Source organism: Danio rerio, chromosome 20 (assembly GCF_052040795.2).
Source record: "Danio rerio strain M-AB ecotype USA chromosome 20, GRCz13ab, whole genome shotgun sequence".
In the NCBI taxonomy this organism is placed as follows: domain Eukaryota; kingdom Metazoa; phylum Chordata; class Actinopteri; order Cypriniformes; family Danionidae; genus Danio; species Danio rerio.
In genome coordinates this window covers 48,836,918-48,855,316 of record NC_141040.1, presented here as the reverse complement: position 1 = coordinate 48,855,316, position 18,399 = coordinate 48,836,918, and the positions used below count along the sequence as shown (strand labels likewise).

Below are 18,399 nucleotides of genomic sequence, written 5' to 3'. Positions count from 1 at the left end.
ATAGTCAACACATCCAACCTTAAGGGTGGACTGGCTACAGCAGCAGAAGACCACACCGGGTGCCACTCGGACCATTTCAGACTGGTTTCTTGAACGTTACAATGTGTTCACTGACTGTACTCAAATGGCCTCCACAGTCACCAGAGCTCAATCCAATAGAGCACATTTGGGATGTTGTGGAACGGGTTATTCGCATCATGGATGTGCAGCCGACTAATCTGCAGCAACTGTGTGATGCTGTCATGTCAATATGGACCAAAACCTCAGAGGAATATTCCTTGTTGAATCTATGCCATGAAGGATTAAGGCAGTACTGAAGGCAAAAGCGGGTCCAAACTGATACTAAAAAGGTGTACCTAATAAAGTGGCCAGTGAGTGTATATGTGAAGCAATAAGAAAAAGTATCGCAACTTCTATTTCATGCGGTCTTCAAACCATTGCCTCATAAATTCAGCACATACACAAACTGTGCGAACATCTGCCGCCAAACACCACGGAGAGCATCATACCCATACTGCTCTTCAAACACTGCCAACCAGCAGGGATCAGATCTCAGAGACTCCAGCAAAAATCACCACACATCTTCTCCAAAAGAGGGGCAGACAACATACAAGCTCATTTAAAGCTGGCGTTGAACCCTGTCGGTTTGCTTTTCCCACAGCATTTGTTGTTCAATTGCATTGCATTGTTTTTTTTTTTTTAGCCCGAAAGCACAGTGCATGACGGACTCAGATTCTCAAAAATATTCCTCCCGGCGTGAAGCGCTGTTCTGCTCAGCTTGAGCATCGAAAAGAAAGTTTTGCTGGTAAACATACAGTATTTATAGGGTGAAATATAAAGCAGAAAAAAAAGACAAACTGATATGATGTGTGAACATATGTGATGAAAATAAAGTGGAAGCTAAAATAAATTAAATTATTTGGAAATTTTTGTCGGCCTTCCCACAAAATTCCATGAATAGGGAAGAAAATATTAATATGAATTATTCATATTATCTTTGTTATTAATAATAATCATAATAATAATGGTTAAAGTTTTAATTTTAACCCTCAAGCCTTAAAAATGTGTATACAAAAATATGTTTGGATCTAAAGAATCACTATTTCTTGAATATTTAGTCTAAAAAAGTCATATCGGATCAACCAAAACGAAATGAGACAATATATAAAATAATTAAACGTAGCTATATTTTTTACTATAATATTATTAGTGTTTATCATTACTACATTACGAAAACTACGATGCTATTAAATTAATTTGATCTTCGATTAAATGTAAAACAACATATTTTCACAAATATTTATTATAATTACTATGTATTTAATGTTTAATGAATTTTTAAATATGTATACACCTTTAGTATATAAAACTCTGATCAAAAACAAATCTTTTCAAATAATTTAATATGTTATTAAAATAACTTCCAGGGTTGATAAATTACAATTAAATTGAGAGTAGACACTGGAAGGACAGGATATGTGATGGGATGTACTGCATCGTTTCCGCTACATTCATTCTTTCATGGCGGGGTGCCACGCCAAAATTGATTCTGCCATGGCAACATTTAAGCTTGTCATCCGAAACATTCATTCGTGTTTTTTTTTTTTTATAGCGGGTGATAATCGCACCAAAACATATTAAAAGGTAAGTGAATTATAACAGGGCAAACTTTTCTTTAACCATAGTAGTGCTGTGCATCATTTGTTTAACCTTTTAAGGTGACGTGCTGACTGACAGGTGCGTAATCCTTGAGGCCAGCAAACAAGACGTATAGCTGTTTCACTTTAATTCAGGTCGCATTAAAACCTCTCTCTATGTCAATTGGAGACATTCATAAATATTCCTAGCAGATCTTATAAATGTTGGAGACATACTCGTTACATAAATGCACTAAATCGCACTTCAGCAGTGTTTATTTGAGAGCGCACAAGAAGATCTGCGATTGAGCAGCGTGTATTTGAAGACACGCTTCATATTAATGTGAAATTTAAAGATGCATCACATATTAATAATTGCAATATTTTATGTTTTGTGATATGAGTGCAGTATTACAAGATAGTCTGAATAGCACTATTTGATGTTTTTTTGGGGTGTCTAATGTTACATTCACACCAGACATGGACAAATCATGAAGCGTGAGTGATTTACGTTAAAGGCTGGTTTATACTTCTGCGTTGAATGATCAACACGACCCACGGCGCCTGCCTTGCACGTTGTCGTGCATTTATACTTCTGCATGCTGTTTGTGTAGATCTGCAATAACACTTCCAAAACGCTAGCTGGCAGTGAGGTTTCTATGTTTCTCTGTGTCGAGTTTCTTTACTGGTGTTTTGATTTTTCTGAAAGCTACCTTAATACACAGTACAAGTAGCTAAGGGCGTACTCGCACTATGTACAGTTGTCTTGAACAGGGCCGAAGCACGCTTGACAACCATCTCGTCTACCCCGATGGCCTGCACTCACACTGCATTTGGCCTTAACACGCTTACATCATCGATAATGCGCTGTTCAGTAAGAAGCACTCTTGCTCAGCACAGTGGCCATTTCTTTAGTTATATCTCTGTAGTGGTTTGATATGCAGTGACACTCAAATATTATACGAATACACGAAGGCTATGCGACCGCACAAAAGCTGTGCTAAAGAAAACAAATATGCTTGATTTAGAAGTATAAATAAGCATTTAGTCAATGCAAAGACTCAAACAGACATCCTGCGGCACTATTCGCATGAATGAAATAATGCGAATTGAGCGTTTTGCCCGTTTCACACCCTTAATGAATGAAACGCTCAAGTTGAAAAATCTGAAATTTAACGGACATTCACACCATGTAAACCAATCAGGAGCTTGCTCTCGCGTGGACATGATTATGATGTAGCACCTGTAGTGTGTGTCCTTAGGGGAAACCGTCCAAGTATATTTTCAGGAGGAGTTGATGAGCTCACAGAACTGGGTGTACTTCTAGTGCACTCAGACACGGCACCAAACACATCTACTCTGTTTTTCAGCCTTCCTAAAGCACAAAAGGCACAGCTACTATCTCAATAAAATCCATGTTAGCCATTTAATAACGAAACTACAGCCACTGGGCAGACAGAAGCACCGCCCATGATGAGAATTTCACGTCTTGTGAAGTGAATTTGATGTGCGAATGAAGTAAATTTGCATAAATTAATTGCATAAATGAAGCAAGTAAACTCAAAATATTCACGCGCCTATTTACACGTGAATATCGTGAATTATTCTCACATAACATGTCTGGTGAGAACACAGTAAAACAGTATTCAGGTGCAAAAATGAAAATCACAATGCGAAAAATGCTTGGCTTACTTTGCTTTGTCTCGTTTCTAGTCCAACAATCTAAAATATTCTTAGATTAAGTAACAATATTGTTTTGCAACTTCAGAAGAAATAAGACAAAATTAAGTGTTATTCTTTAAAACACGCAAATAGTGGCCTACTTGAAGTAATCTTGATTGTGTGTTGAACTAAAAATAAAAATAAAAAATAACCCTAAAAATAAGACAAAAGCTCTTAGCCATAGTATAAATTGTATAAATTCTGTATAAATGCAGTAATTAAATGCAATTCTGGTCAACTATAATTCAGACTCAACATTGCATATCTTGCGATGCGTCTATTATGGATGCACTCGTTGCGATATTCACGCTGAAATTATATATTGTGCAGCCCTAGTGAGAGTCTTTGTTCATCTGTAGCCAAAATGCATTGGGAACGTTACACAGCCAATCATTTTCTCTATTTATAGAAGCAGTTAAGAGATCAGCATTCGTCACCGTTTAGCTCCAGATCCGACTTAACACTGATCCGGCAACAAGTCCTACTTGACAAAATCATGTCTAACGTCAGTCGTCCAATTAGAAGAGCAGGATAACAAAAGGCTTTAATGAAGAGCGATTTGAGGAAATGTAATGAAAGGATGGAGAAGGAATGTGATGATGTACGCATCTTTCCTGACAGCCACAGACTCGTGCGTGAGAACAAAACCTGAAAATAATGGCTGGCGTCTGGCGCACATGGTCACAGGTGTCATTGAAAAGAGTGTTTTAATGAGCGCTTCCATATTGCTATATTCAACTCTAATTTCACATGCTAAAGTTTGCTGCGCCGGTCCAATTATTGCAGTCTGGGAGCTTCTGTTTTTACTGAATCAGCAATTTAAACTTCACTGCAAGTTCAAGCAAGTTTCTCTGAAGGTGGAAGCAATCAGGACAAATTAATCCAGGTAAAGGCTAAAGACTTTTAAACATCCGAAAGCACTCGCAAACCTAGCCATTTAAAAAAAGTCCCCAGGGCTCCCCAAACATTGCAACAAGGCAGCGGCTCCAGGAGAGGATTTCTCCATAATGAGGATCCGCAGAGCACTTTAAGTTCAATTTCCAATCATAAGCGGGTGTTGAAGATCCAGACAATCTCTCATCAAATGCATTATTTTGCGTCTGTCTGCTCTTTGTTTCCACTCATGTTGCTTTCAGGCTTCTTTGGCCCAACTCTCAGAAGAGATGAAGGGAAACAGAGCAAGTAGCCTACAAAAAGAGCCAGGTAGTGATTTTATGATTTGTCTCTGAGCTGATGGAACCCTTGGAGACTAATGCAGATTCTGAGAGGCAGGGAGCTGAGAGACTAAATGGGCCTTTCAACTCGCCAGAGAACAAGACATCTAGAGGAAATGTGGAAAAAAACAAGTTTCTTTTCTCTTCCTGTCCTTCTCAGATTGATGCGCGTTTCATCTTTACTTCAAATGAACAACAACAAGATAGGAAACTTTATGGACGAATAAAGAAAATACTTGGGATTTGCAAACTGGTGTGATATTTAAATTTGAAGTCAATGTGAAAGGATGTGTGCAAAGTAATTTGCTTTCGTAACACAATATTTTTGAGCACAAAAATTAGGTATACAAGTAAATCAAGGAGGGGTTGTTTAAAACCATTTAAAACCAACCAAACTAATAAATAATTAAAATAAATAACACATTTTTTTTTTTCGGTTTGCTGCCGAGTGTGACATGGCTGGGATAAGAAACAGCACCTCCAAGTCTGAGGCCATGAACGTGAGATTGACAGTTGGATTGGTGTAGCGGCAGCAGTAATGTGGTCACTGTAACGGTCCATTGGGGTAAAGAAGGAGCTGAGCCGAAATGCAAAGCTCTCGATTTACCGGACAATCAATGTTCCTACTCTCACCTATGGCCATGAGCTTTGGGTCTTGACTCATGACTGAAAAAACAAGATCTCAGGCACTCAGGCCGAAATTAGTGTCCTTCACTCCCGTAAATAAAGGGTGAGGAGCTCAGTGTAGAGCCACTGCTCCTTCACATTGAGAGAAGTCAGCTGAGGTGGTTCAGGCATCTGTTTTGGATGCCTCCTGGACGCTAACCTAGGGAGGTGTTTTAGGCATGTACCACCAGGAGGAGGCTTCAGGGAAGACCCAGGATACGCTGGAGGGACTATGTCTCTTGGCTGGCCTGGGAACACAACGGGATCTCCCCCGGAGGAGCTGGAGGAAGTGTTTGGGGAGTGGGAAGTCTAGGGTTCTCTCCTGAAACTTCGAGGGATTTACATGTCAATGCAAGGACGCGAATAGACATGCGGCACATTTTGCATGAATGAAGCGGCACGAGTTGAACATTTTGTGTGTTTGACGTACTTAACACGCGTATCGCTCGAGCTGGAAGATCTGAACTTCAGTGGACATTCGCGCCGCGTTAGCCAATCATGAGCTTGGTCTTGTAGAGGAGTGATTATGATGTAGCGCATGACATTAGTGTCCAAAGGGGAAATCCACTTGCCGACACGAAACAACAGTTCATCAAACTGGGTTTGGCTCAGTCAGAAGCACCGCTGAAAGCTTCCATCATCCAGGTATAGTTTCTGGAGGAGTTAATGAACTCACAGAGCTTGGTGCTCTTTTGAAAGGATCTAGTAGACTCGAAAAGGCGCCGAACAAATCTACACTGTTTTTTTAACCTTCATAAAAGCACATAAACACAGCTACTTTCAACAAAATCCACGTTAGCTAATTAATAAAAAAGCTAGTCACTGGGCAGACAGAAACCCCACCCATGATACAAATCCACGTTTATTGTGAAGTGAAATTGATGCAAATTAAGCAAATTTGACGCACAATTAAAAACAAGAAAACCCAAAATGTTCATGCATCTATTTACGCACAAACATCATGATTTATTCACACAGTCCGCGTCTGGTGTGAACACAGCATAAAAATTCCACATAGCAGACATACATAAATAATTCCATTTAAAACTGAATTAGCAAAATAATACAGAATGATACATATTTGACAAATTTTGACTGAAATGTTTGCCTAATCAAATGATGACGTAGATTAGTGTCTTTGAATATTAAACCACAAAAAAGCATTAAAAAAAAAAGTTTTCAGTGTCTGATATCACACAATATACTACAAACTGCATAAACACTTTATATTCGTTACTTTGATAAACAGTTTTCATTTAGTATGGTCAAAAAATTACATTAATGGCGTTTTATTGAGGTTTTTCAAAAAAGGCAAAGGGAATGGAATTCAAAGGCCAGTATATTAGTAACTCATGGTTTCAAAACATCTGGCATTTCACACAATGCGTGACCTACTTTACTCTTTATTTTAGTTTGAAACTCCCTATAGAGAAGTGATCTGATAGAGATAATCTGCAAAATCACAGAACATAATTAATGAACCATCACCTGCCAAATTGGCTAGCGTGTTGATTTATGTTACCCAACACAGTCAATTTTACGAGTGGCAAAATTTAATCTCCAATTTAAAAAATAAATGATTGTACATCCTTATCCTACCTAATATCTACACCCAACCTTACTAAGCATTAGTACATAGTAAATTGGTAGTTTATCAAGCCAAAGTCTTAGTTAATGGTTTATTTATAGCGAGAATTGTAGCTTAAAATAATCAAAATAATAATACACAGTCATATTGATTTGTAATATTAACCATAAAACTTTTGTTTGATCATCATTAAAATATGTTTAAAAATATTAAACTCCAGGAAGACTTGTAATAAAGAAGAACATTTTATGAAATAAAATAAATGCCTATGCGTTTCGGCTAACAACCCTTCCTCAGGGCACAAAAAATAAATAAATAAAAATCACACAAACATTTCAAAAAGCATTAAATATACATCCCCATCTTTGAACATATAATTACAGATTAAAACACCTCATTAACTTCCATTCATTCTCTTGTGAATGTGGCAGACCGGAAACGCAAGGTCGTGTGACATGTTTCAAGCTTGGTGAACTCTGACCTACAAAAATCGCATCAACAGATTGCGTGAAACCAACAGAAGATCAAAGCATGACCTCTCTACAAAAGTGTCAAATATGGAGCAATCACTCGCTTTTGCAATTTCTAATCATCTTGTTTAGTACCGCCCCTTTTCACAGTGCCATATGACAGAATTTCGCATGCTCAAAATCTAGTGTGACCACAGCTTTAATTAGTCACCCAAATCAATCAGCAGCTACACAAGAGGTATGTACACATGTATGGAGGTTGATTGTTCCAGACCTTCCCTTACCAGTTTAAAGGTACAGTATGTAGGTCTGTCACTCAGTGATTCAACTAGGTATTGCACTACTAGTTCAAAACACTTGTTTATTCGGCCCCTCCTCTGACGACTCCATGCAAGCGCAGGTTGCCAGATTGATGACACTATCAGCAGCGTGAGAACCTTCCTGACAGACTGAATGAAGGAAATGTGCTACTTTCCACAAAGGCAACCTGAGGTGCTAAAATATAATTGGCTGAACTGCGGTTGGGTGAGGTAAAGGGACTAAAACATTGACAGACGGTCCTGCATGTAACACATAGATAAACAAGATGTTTTCTTGTGTTTTTTAAGAATGCGTGCTTCTTAAATATTTACAAACGTATTTTAGTATTGTTATGCTTTAGAAGAGTCAAAAACTTACATCAACTCTCAAACAAAGGGACAGATATATATATATATATATAAAATCATATAGATATGCGATAATAACTCTAAATCTTCTGTTTAATCCATGCTGAACCCACTAAAAAAACAAAATGACACAAAGAGCTAAAATCGACACCAGGCTGCTCGATACAGTTAGTAAACTAACAAGTGTATGCTGAGGTGTAACCTCACACTGCTGGATCCGACTGCTGGCATCCCTCCTGCACACACTAGCATGAGCCAAAACCCCTCCCTCAGCCGGGCACAAGGGCACGTACCTCCATTCCTGTGCTCCATGCCACCCACCACCGCTGCAGATGCTGCTTACAGATGCAAATCTGTCCCCACATCACTCACTTTAAGAAATGTGAGGGAACCAGAGATTTGTACTGCTTATTTTGTTCCCATTTCTTCAGAATTTATCGCAGGCCTCACCCCTGACGCGCAGTGCCGCAGAGAGGACAGCTGTCTCAGTGAATGTGCCAGAAGCCCAGGGCCAGCGCAAACTGTTTCCTAGCTTCTACTTTGCATATTTGGGCTTCTCTTAATGCAGAAATGCTTTAGGCTAATGGACCTTTTTAAAACTCAAGTCAAAGTGCGGTCAATTTCTTTCCACTTAAGACCTATTTGAGGTGTATAGGGGAAATTGGTACTAAGCTACTGTATGGTGATGTGTATGTGAGTGTGTTTTAAGTAGGACAACCATGAGCTGCCATTATATAACAAATGAGAAAAAGGTACACAGTTAAAGTCTAAATTCAAGTCGGTTAGTGTTGTGGCAGATCACCTACTGCACCTTTAATTTTGGATAAGTAATATGCACTTTATTTAGACAACATTATAAAGGATTATATCACCAATTTTTTTTTTTTCCTCAAATATATTATAAAATTTTAAACAGTTGTATCTTGGTCAAATATTGTTCCAACCCTTCATTGGAACGCTTATTCAGTTTTTGGATGATGTAGAAATTATTACTTGTTTTGTGGACCACGGACATACTTCACATCACTTCTAAATCCGATTAATTAATTCACAGTAAATGCTGCATCACATGAACTTCATGAACTTCATGAGCAACGATATAGAGATGCTTGGTAAGCTGCACTGGGGAAAACAACACGCACCAAATGTCTTCCCAAACTTGTAATGACAAGTGCTTATAGACCAGCTGTTCCCAACAAAACAAGAGCTTTAATGGCTCCTTGGTTTCCTGCCAAAAAGAAAACCTCTTTAACATCTGAATAATTTATTATTACTATTATTATTATTATTATTATTATTATTATTATTATTTTTAATAATAATAATAATAATAATAATAATAATAATAATAATAATAATAATAATAATAATAATAATAATAATAATAGCTCACATGAAAATGTACATTAGCTGTTAATTGTTAATTAACTCTAAGGCCAACTCTCAGGAAACCTTTTCCTTTAACAGAAGATAAAGAAGAAGATCTGAAACTGTGGTCCTGGGTGAATAATAAAATAGTCAATAAAAGGCTAAATATGATTCTGATGCAGATTTGTGCCAACTCATTCAGCACTGGTGTTCCTCCAACAGTGATGGAAAGGAGGAAATGGTTCTGAAAATTAATGAGCTGATGTAAAGTACTTGCATTAACCAGCCACTTAAAGAAAGGCACAAAAAAAAAGTTTAAGGTTTATATAAAAAGGTGAGCTAATGAAACTAGTTTACTCCCTTTATATCAACTTGAGGAGTAAAATATTGCTGTTTAATATTGCTATTGGGTGCTTTAATAGTACAATTCTGTGTGATTATCAAGGTGGCCAGGATTTCGCAACAAAATTAGTCCAATGCAAACATTTGCATGTTAGTCAATAATATCACTGAGTTTTATGTAAAAACTGAATAAAAAGATATTTACACACATTTAGTAAATAAGTAAATAAACTCAATGATGGGCTAAAAAAAATCTGTGCATTTCTGTGTGACCAGTTTAAGCGACAACTTCTTGCCCTCCCTTGTAAAGCTAAAACTTAAGTGACAATAACTGCAATACATCGAAAGACCTCTGAGGCTGGCTCCAAAACAGAGCAAATTTTTATTGACTCCTATGTTAAAATGCAAAAATTTAATAAACTTTACAGCATGAAAAAATTGTTTGAAGCCTGCTACCAAAAACAATTTTGGTTCATAAAGCTAATATTATCCTGTGACAACTGGGGTCCGTTCTTCGTACCTCACTTAAATGATCTAAGATGATTTGGCAGATCCTGGATCTTTTAATCTTGATAACTGATCTCTCGCTAATTTGGTTCTTCAAACAAGTTCGCGAATCAGATTAGAATGTCAGGATAAACTGATCTGAGATCGCTGCGTGTGTTGTGAAGGACATATCTATCGATCCTCGAAATCATGATCAGCAGTGCAACGATTGGCTGACGGCACAGCAGCGTGATGACATCATCTGATTAATATTCAATTATCCATGTGAGCAAAATTACATCAAATTAGCAGTAAACGGCTTGTTAAATATGATTCACAATAACCTTCCACATTTGTTGTGAGCTGCAGGCTTTACTCTTTCATGTGTCAAGAGTATTCATCATGTATTTTAATGCATATCTGTGTATTTAGTTCTACATTTAGAAAAGATTTTCTTTATTATAGTAGCCGTTTTTTAATCGCTGTATGGAATAACTGGATGTTTTCAAAAGCATTTTGATATTAGTAAAGGCGTCTGCAACTATTGTTAAGCATAATCACTGGCATATTAACTGTCAAAACATGTTTATGACTGCATTAATGTATAATTTATTTTTTTTTAAAAGTCACACATTGTGCATTTCTATTATACACAAATTGTACTAAAATGATCTAAAAAGTTCATATGTTTTCTCTTTGCACCAGCAGGTGGCAGTCTTTGTACTTTCATTTCGAGAGTGCAGATTGCATACGTTTTATTAATATGTATAACTTTATTTATTTTATTAATAACTATAACTTTATATATATATATATATATATATATATATATATATATATATAAAAATAGTTACTATTACTATTTTCCCAAGTGTATATAACTACTAGTGTAAGAAAATATCAGAATTCGGTACATACTTTCTCTATTATCTTTGCTTGAACTGAGCCGATCTAATCCTGTTTATATAAATTGAACCTGCTCCCGATCAGGATTAAGCTAGCAGAACTGTTGCTATGACAACAACTCTCGGATCAGCTTTGAAGAACGAAACGATCCTGGATCGTGTCAAAACGTCAATATCCAAATCCAGCTAACTGAGTAATCCACGTACGAAGAACGGACCCCTGTGAAGGGGTGATTTTTTTAAAAAACGCATCCGTTTCATTTATATTAAGCCTTAATATTCTGAATAATTAAAGGTGTAGTCACTGCTACCGCCCACTTGTTGCTTTATTTGCGCTCTTCAGAAACCCACAGGTGACGTCACGGACACTATGTCCATATATATATATATATTTTTTACAGTCTTTGGATTAGAGTGCATCTGGGCTTAGTATGAGTATGTATTTTGCATTCCCTGATATGCTTTCTTTTTAATTCTCACAGTAATGTTTACCATTTTGGTGTATATATCTAATATTACACTTTGTGACAATTGTGAAGGGGGTGCATTTTTTTACAACTCGACAAGTGACATCATGAACACTATATCCATTATTCTATTTTATTTTTTTACAGTCTATGGTCCAGATTCTGTCTGGGTCTAGTATTAGTGTTAATTTTGCATTCTCTGGCATGCTTTTTAAATTTCTATCAATAATGGTTACTACTTTGGTGTATACACCAGGCGACAAAAGTCTTGTCATTGATCCCAGTTGTAAGACCAACAAATAACAACTTGACTTCTAGTTGATCATTTGGAAAAGTGGCAGAAGGTAGATTTTCCCCATAAATCATCTGTTGAACTGCATCCCAATCATCAGAAATACAGCAGAAGACCTGCTGGAACCCTCATGGACACAAGATTCTTACTGAAATCAGTCAGGTTTGGTAAAGGAAAAATCATGGTTTAGGGTTACATTCAGTATGGGGGCATGCAAAAGATCTGCAGAGTGGATGGCAACATCAACAGCCTGAGGTATCAAGACATTTGTGCTGCCCATTAAATTACAAACCAAAGGAGAGGGCAAATTCTTAAGCAGGATAGCGCTCCTCATACTTTAGCCATCAAAATTCCTGAAAGCAAAAAAGGTCAAGGTGCTCAAGGATTGGCCAGCCCAGTCACCGAATATGAACATTGTAGAGCATGTCTGGCGTTAGGGTTAGGGTTAAGATGAATCCAAAGTATCTTGAACTCTGGGAGTCCGGCAAGAACGCTTCTTTGCCATTCCAGATGACTTTATTAATCAGTTATTTGAGTCATTGCAGAGATGTATGGTTGCAGTCCTCCAAACTCATGGGAGTCATACACAATATTAATTCATTTTCCACTGCAGCATGACTTTATATTCTATACTGTACATTATTTCTGTTAAGTGACAAGACTTATGTCCAAGTAGTCAGACCTTTTTGTCCTAATAAATAATTTTAAATCAAAAGATGATAATTTTTTATTGTGGTAAAATAAGCGTAATAAGCGACTTCTATGATCAATTAGAAGTCAAGTTATTTTTTTTTTTTCCTAAATTCCTTTTTCCTCAAGACTTTTGTCAGGTAGTGGATAGCTATTATTACCCTTCGTGACAACTGTAAGAGGATTATTTTGTATCCATTTTTTTAAATCATCCATTTAATTTATACTAAGCCTTAAAATTCTGCATAATGGTGAAATGGTGGCACAATGGGTAGTTTCCCAATGCCATTTAGTATATGTATCCAACATATCATATTCATTCCACTGTGGCGACCCTGATTAATAAAGGGACTAAGCTGAAAAGAAAATGAACGATTGAATAAATAAATTAATGAATGAAATCTGCATAATTAAGGGCGTGGCCACTGCTGTGGCCCACTTATAGCTCTTCAAAAACCTATGGGTGACGTCACAGACACTACGTCCATATTTTTTCTATAATGAAGATACTATCTAAGCATAATATGAGTAATAGTTTTGCAGTCCCTTATAGGCTTTTTAAAAAAAATCTCACAGTAATGGCTATTAATAGCAATAATACTATTGACTTGCAATACACGAATCACCAAGAACCAGTTTCAGAAAAAAAAAAGAAAAGAAAAAAAAAAACTTGCCAACATCTTGGATGACCTCAGTGCAAGTAAGTTAACAGTAAATTTTTAACGTGTGGTGAAGCATCCCTTCAAGCACCTGCACTTTACCCCCCTAGGGACGCTTTAAAAAGTTTGCTCGAGTCACTTTTTTTTTTTTGCACAGGAAAGTGCATTTCCATCTTCTACTAAAGCATGACTACCGCAACTTCACACGGCTACCCGCTGACATCAGTGAAGGCCAAACACTTCCTGATCCTTCAGAATTCGGCGCACAAACTCAGCATCTGTGAATCTCAGAGGTCCGAGTTTCAAGTGTTCATGAGTGGGAGAGGCCACGATGGTTTATTCTGAAGGAGAATCTGACCGCGGGAGCTCTTGTGCTGTTACTGTGAAGCTCCAGTATTGATTGCGGCTTTAGCACAGGACCCCCTGCCCGGATGAAGAGACAACTCTCACACCAAGGTAAGGGTGGTACGATTCAGAGAGACGATGCTACGATTGCACTGAAGGGGCTTTGGGATCCGTTTCAAAGCGAGAACAAGCTTTTGTGGATTCAAACAGTCGATTTTTAAGAATTTGCCCACTTCACCACTCAAAGCCATTTCAGATCTTTTGCGGTTGTCAAAATTGGAGGCTGAAGTCAACATGAAACGACATCCGCAATCCATTTCACTTCAATCCTACAACCCATTTTAGAGCGAAAACAGCATATATTAGAAGGAGATTTGATTGTATCCATCAGGAACAGATTAGATCAGGAAAAGGTGGTTTTCTGGAGCAAAATTGAGGCAGTGCATTATCGTGGTGGAACAGTGCCCTCCTGAGACGTCACAGGATACACTGAAGCTTTTTTGAACAGCGGGTGTAAGAGTGTTGCTTAACATGAATTGATAGAACAAGTTAAGACTAAAAGAAAACCAAGCATAAAACTAAAAGCAGGAATGTCAACAACAGCTGTTGGCAACAACAAAAAACACTTGTCTTTTGAGAATGAAAAGTTGAAGAAATTATTTTGTAACTGTACTGTGAAATAATAATAAATATTATTATTATTATTATTATTAATTATTATTATTATCAACATTGTTCTTATTATGACTAGTATTATTATTTTTATGAATATTAATTTGACCATAGTATCATTTCTTTTGTTTTTTAAATGTTATAAAAATATAATAATAATAATAATAATATTAATAATAATAATATTAAAATCAATAATTTCAAATGCTTGCAAGAATTTAGGCATTCCAACAGCAACTCATCACAAAAAAATAAAATTTAGTTTTTGTATTTACTAAAAAATAAATTTAATTAAAAAATTACAAATATTTTCAGACTACATTTCTTTAATTATTAATTTTAGTGAACATAACATCTAATAATAATAATAATTATTATTATTATTATTAGAATTATTATTAATAATAATAATAATATTATTATCATATAATTTCAAATGTTTACATGAAATTACGCATTCCAACAGTAAGACATCACAAAAAAATGATGTAGTTTTTGTATTTACTAAAGATTAAATTTAATGTGCCTAAACACACCTCCATTCTAGAGCTGCACACCCATGAGTTCACAAAGTGGAGCAAAGGGATTTGTCATTTAAACAACGTGACACAAAACAGGAAAATTAGGGTTGCGCTGGTCTGACAATAGCAACAAATTGCAACAAGCACGTCTTGCACCTTATCGCACAGGGTGTATGATAGGGCCTGTAATTTCTATTACTAATATTACTAATTTTCTTTGTTACCTTTGGTCTTTGGTTGCAAATTTAATTTGATTACACCATTTGATTTGAGATTTAAAAATTTTTAACTGCTAAAACATTGTTTGTTTGTTTTTCTTGTTCAGACAATTTTTAAAAAAAATCCTTATTGCACTTCCTGCAAAACCATTATTGATTTTTGTGCATAATGCAATAAATCTCGATTAATATATATTATACGATACAATTGTTTTATGTTTTGCAAAATCAACCTACAAATGACTGCATCTGCAAATCATTTGTTTACCTGCATTATTTGATTCTTTGAATTATTTTTATTCCTTGTCACAATCCTCTAAACCGTTCTAAAATAAGATACAAATATAAACATGAATTGAATCGAATCATCAGCGCCGACCTCAGATTCACAATCCAAACGTTGTCATATAGCCTGAATTTCAAACTCCACACACCGCAGGGGTCTCTCAAAGCAGCCCTTCAATGTTCAAAGTGGAGTCAAATCTCCAAAGCAAATGAGAAAACAAAAAAAAAAACACAAGGGTGACAGAAACCCGGTGCCACAGAGAGGGTAAAATAACCAAGCCATCCTCGTCTGCTATCAATTAAACATGTGTGTTTCCTCAGAGGAGCCAGCCTGGCTTTAATGAACACACCTTGCGGGGCTGTCAATAACATTAATGCTTTTATTCTAAACACTCTCATGCCCTCCTGGTGGGCATCAGTCTCTTCAGCAGGGGCTATGATCAAGGGCTTCGCCACCAGCCAATCAGCAATCGCCCAGCAATGCACCCTGGGATGCATGGGGCGCACAGCAGGAGCCGCTGGAGGCGCTTGATGCCGGATTGTGAGGTGAAAGCGCAGCGCTGCCAGAGTGACTCCCTGTCAGCATAATTAATGGAGAGTGTTTTCTTTATTGTGTGTGACTTCTGCATTACTTATCGCTGCCTTCCAACCCTCTGGCTCCCGCTTTTATTTTAAAGACTTCTCCTCTCGCATGCTCTTCCTGACATGGCTTTAAGAAATTATTTTAATGCTCCTGGTGTGCTAAAGAAAAAGACTAGAAAAAAGTAGCCTGAACAACGGGGACAGGTCAGGCCTTGGAGAAGAGCAGCCGAACATATATATATATATATATATATATATATATATATATATATATAAATGTGTGTGTGTGTGTGTGTGTGTGTGTGTGTGTGTATGTGTGTGTGTGTATATGTATATATATATATATATATATATATATATGTATGTATGTATATATATATATATGTATGTATGTATGTATATATATATATATATATATATATATATATATATATATATATATATATATATATATATATATATATATATAAAGCATAAGTATATTATGTACTGTCTGCATGGCAAAGAGAAAGGAAATCAGTTATTCTAAACGACTTATTAAAACTATTATGTTTAGTAATGTGTTGAAAATCTTCTTGCCATTAAGCAAAAATTGGAAAAATATACAAAAGGGCTATTAATTCTGTATATATGCATGCACACACACACAAAAAAAATGTAAGAGACCGCTGGGAAATTTCAGTATATCTCAATTTACAATTCATAGTTAAGATTACAGCATGAAATAACAATTGCTTAAACTAACAATAAAGATGTCATTTTTGCAGAGATTCAACGTGGTAATAATTTTTACAAATATAACAAAAAAAAACAATATTAATGATTTTAGAGTTAAGAAAACAATATTTGGTGAAACAACCATGATTTTTAACTAGAAAAAAATCCAAACAATGGTTATTCTGGCATATTGTACTTTTAACGGGGACAAAAAGAAGCTATAAATGAAAGCATTTTATCACACAGCAGAAATGTGCAACAATGGGAATCTAAAAGTGTGTTGATATTAGAGATTCTTGGCCACCGAAAATTTTTCAGCCGAAAATGTTATGTCATTTAATAGACCCTCTAATTCTTGTGGTTTCAGTCATTGTTGGGGTACTCTTTTAAATCTGGATGAATTAACAAATATATATTGTTATTGTTCAATTAGGAAAATAGTTTATGGATAAATGACGGCTCTGGACACTGTTAACATAGGGCTTCCTTTAAGCAAAATACGATTTTTACGGCCATTTGTAGATGTAACTATGTATTGTGGTACTAGACAAAGGTTTGCCAAAGTGGTCCTGAGGCCAAGTGGTGATAATGCTGTAGCTGAATGATGATTCTTGATGCAGTAAGAACTTTTTCTGATTTGGGGTTGTATATTTTACTCGACTGCAAATCAATCTAAATGAATGACTTTCTAAATAGAGCTATTTAAGTAATCTGGTCGAATAGTATTTCTTTCGCAATATATATATCATAGAGGAAGATAAAATTTTGCAATGTCAAATTTTTCCAATATCGTGCAGCCCTAACCTCCATGCATATAACCTATTCCTGCATAACTTCTCACAGGGTGAAAAAAAATCACCTCATCTTTATCAAAGTACCACTTTTCTCCACAATACACGATGCACAATCTAGTGTATCTGTAACACAATGCAATGTATTTGGGTTAGAGCGGTCACCTCATCAGGGAGCTGCTGGTAGACGCTCTCTGCTGTGGCGAGGATGAGGAGCGGCGTGAACGAGGGCACATCCTGCAGCAGCATGAGAAAGCTGCTCTTCACCGTCTCGCTGATGGCTTCCCACCAGGCACTGATGTGAGGCATGTAGATGATGCTGGGCACACACCGCCGAGCCTCACGAAACACCTACGGGACACAAACACACACTAATTACAAATAACACCCAAGCTAGGCTCAGCATTGAGGTTTTCACTGATTTATTCCTTTGCATGTGCTACCAAAATTTTCCATTGTCACAGTTTCTTCTTTAAAACAATGGATTTTATTTGTTAGAACTAGTTATATTTTCATTAAAAGGCACAACATGCACAATTTGTTTGATTAAAAGAGCACTTATTACAAATAACATGCAAGAAAGGCTCAGAAATTCACTGATTTATTCATTTTGTATGCCAATATTTTCAATTGTCACGGTCCCTTTTGTCCACAATGCATTTTAATATTTGTTAGAACTAAATATAGTTTAATTTAAGGGCACAAAATTAAATTAAAATATTTAAAACCACTCCAATATTGTTTTATATTTTACTGAATGTTTTAAAGAATGTTCAAATCCAGAGAAATAAGCAATTTTCAAGTATTGACACAGTGTGTTCATGCTAATGACATTACACACCCACAATTTCAGGTTTGCTTTTATATATAAAAAAAAAGTAATAATAATAATAATAATATATGATACTTTATATGATACTTTATATGTTGTGTGTTATATAACACTCCTCAGAGCAGCATTACATGGCTGCATTTACGATGCATGGTCCTCAATTCGGACTCAATTCCGTTTTTTTTTTCCCATGTGGCGCAGATCAGATATGGCCCATGAACATGTAAGCAGAAACAAATCACATGGATTCCCATTTATTCAA

At 36.2% G+C, this 18,399-nt stretch overlaps 1 protein-coding gene across 9 annotated transcripts in view; it reads right to left on the bottom strand.

The window, feature by feature from the left end:
- atad2b (ATPase family AAA domain containing 2B) overlaps positions 1-18,399 on the bottom strand; it is a 199,220-nt gene that overhangs the window by 128,825 nt on the left and 51,996 nt on the right. For all 9 annotated transcript variants that reach the window (XR_015517405.1, XR_015517406.1, XR_015517407.1 and 6 more), the window contains 1 exon segment: positions 17,471-17,656. Coding sequence is in view for 3 of the 9 variants with exons in the window: in NM_001365966.1 (NP_001352895.1) it covers positions 17,471-17,656 (186 nt within the window). In the remaining 6 variants the exon portion in view is untranslated.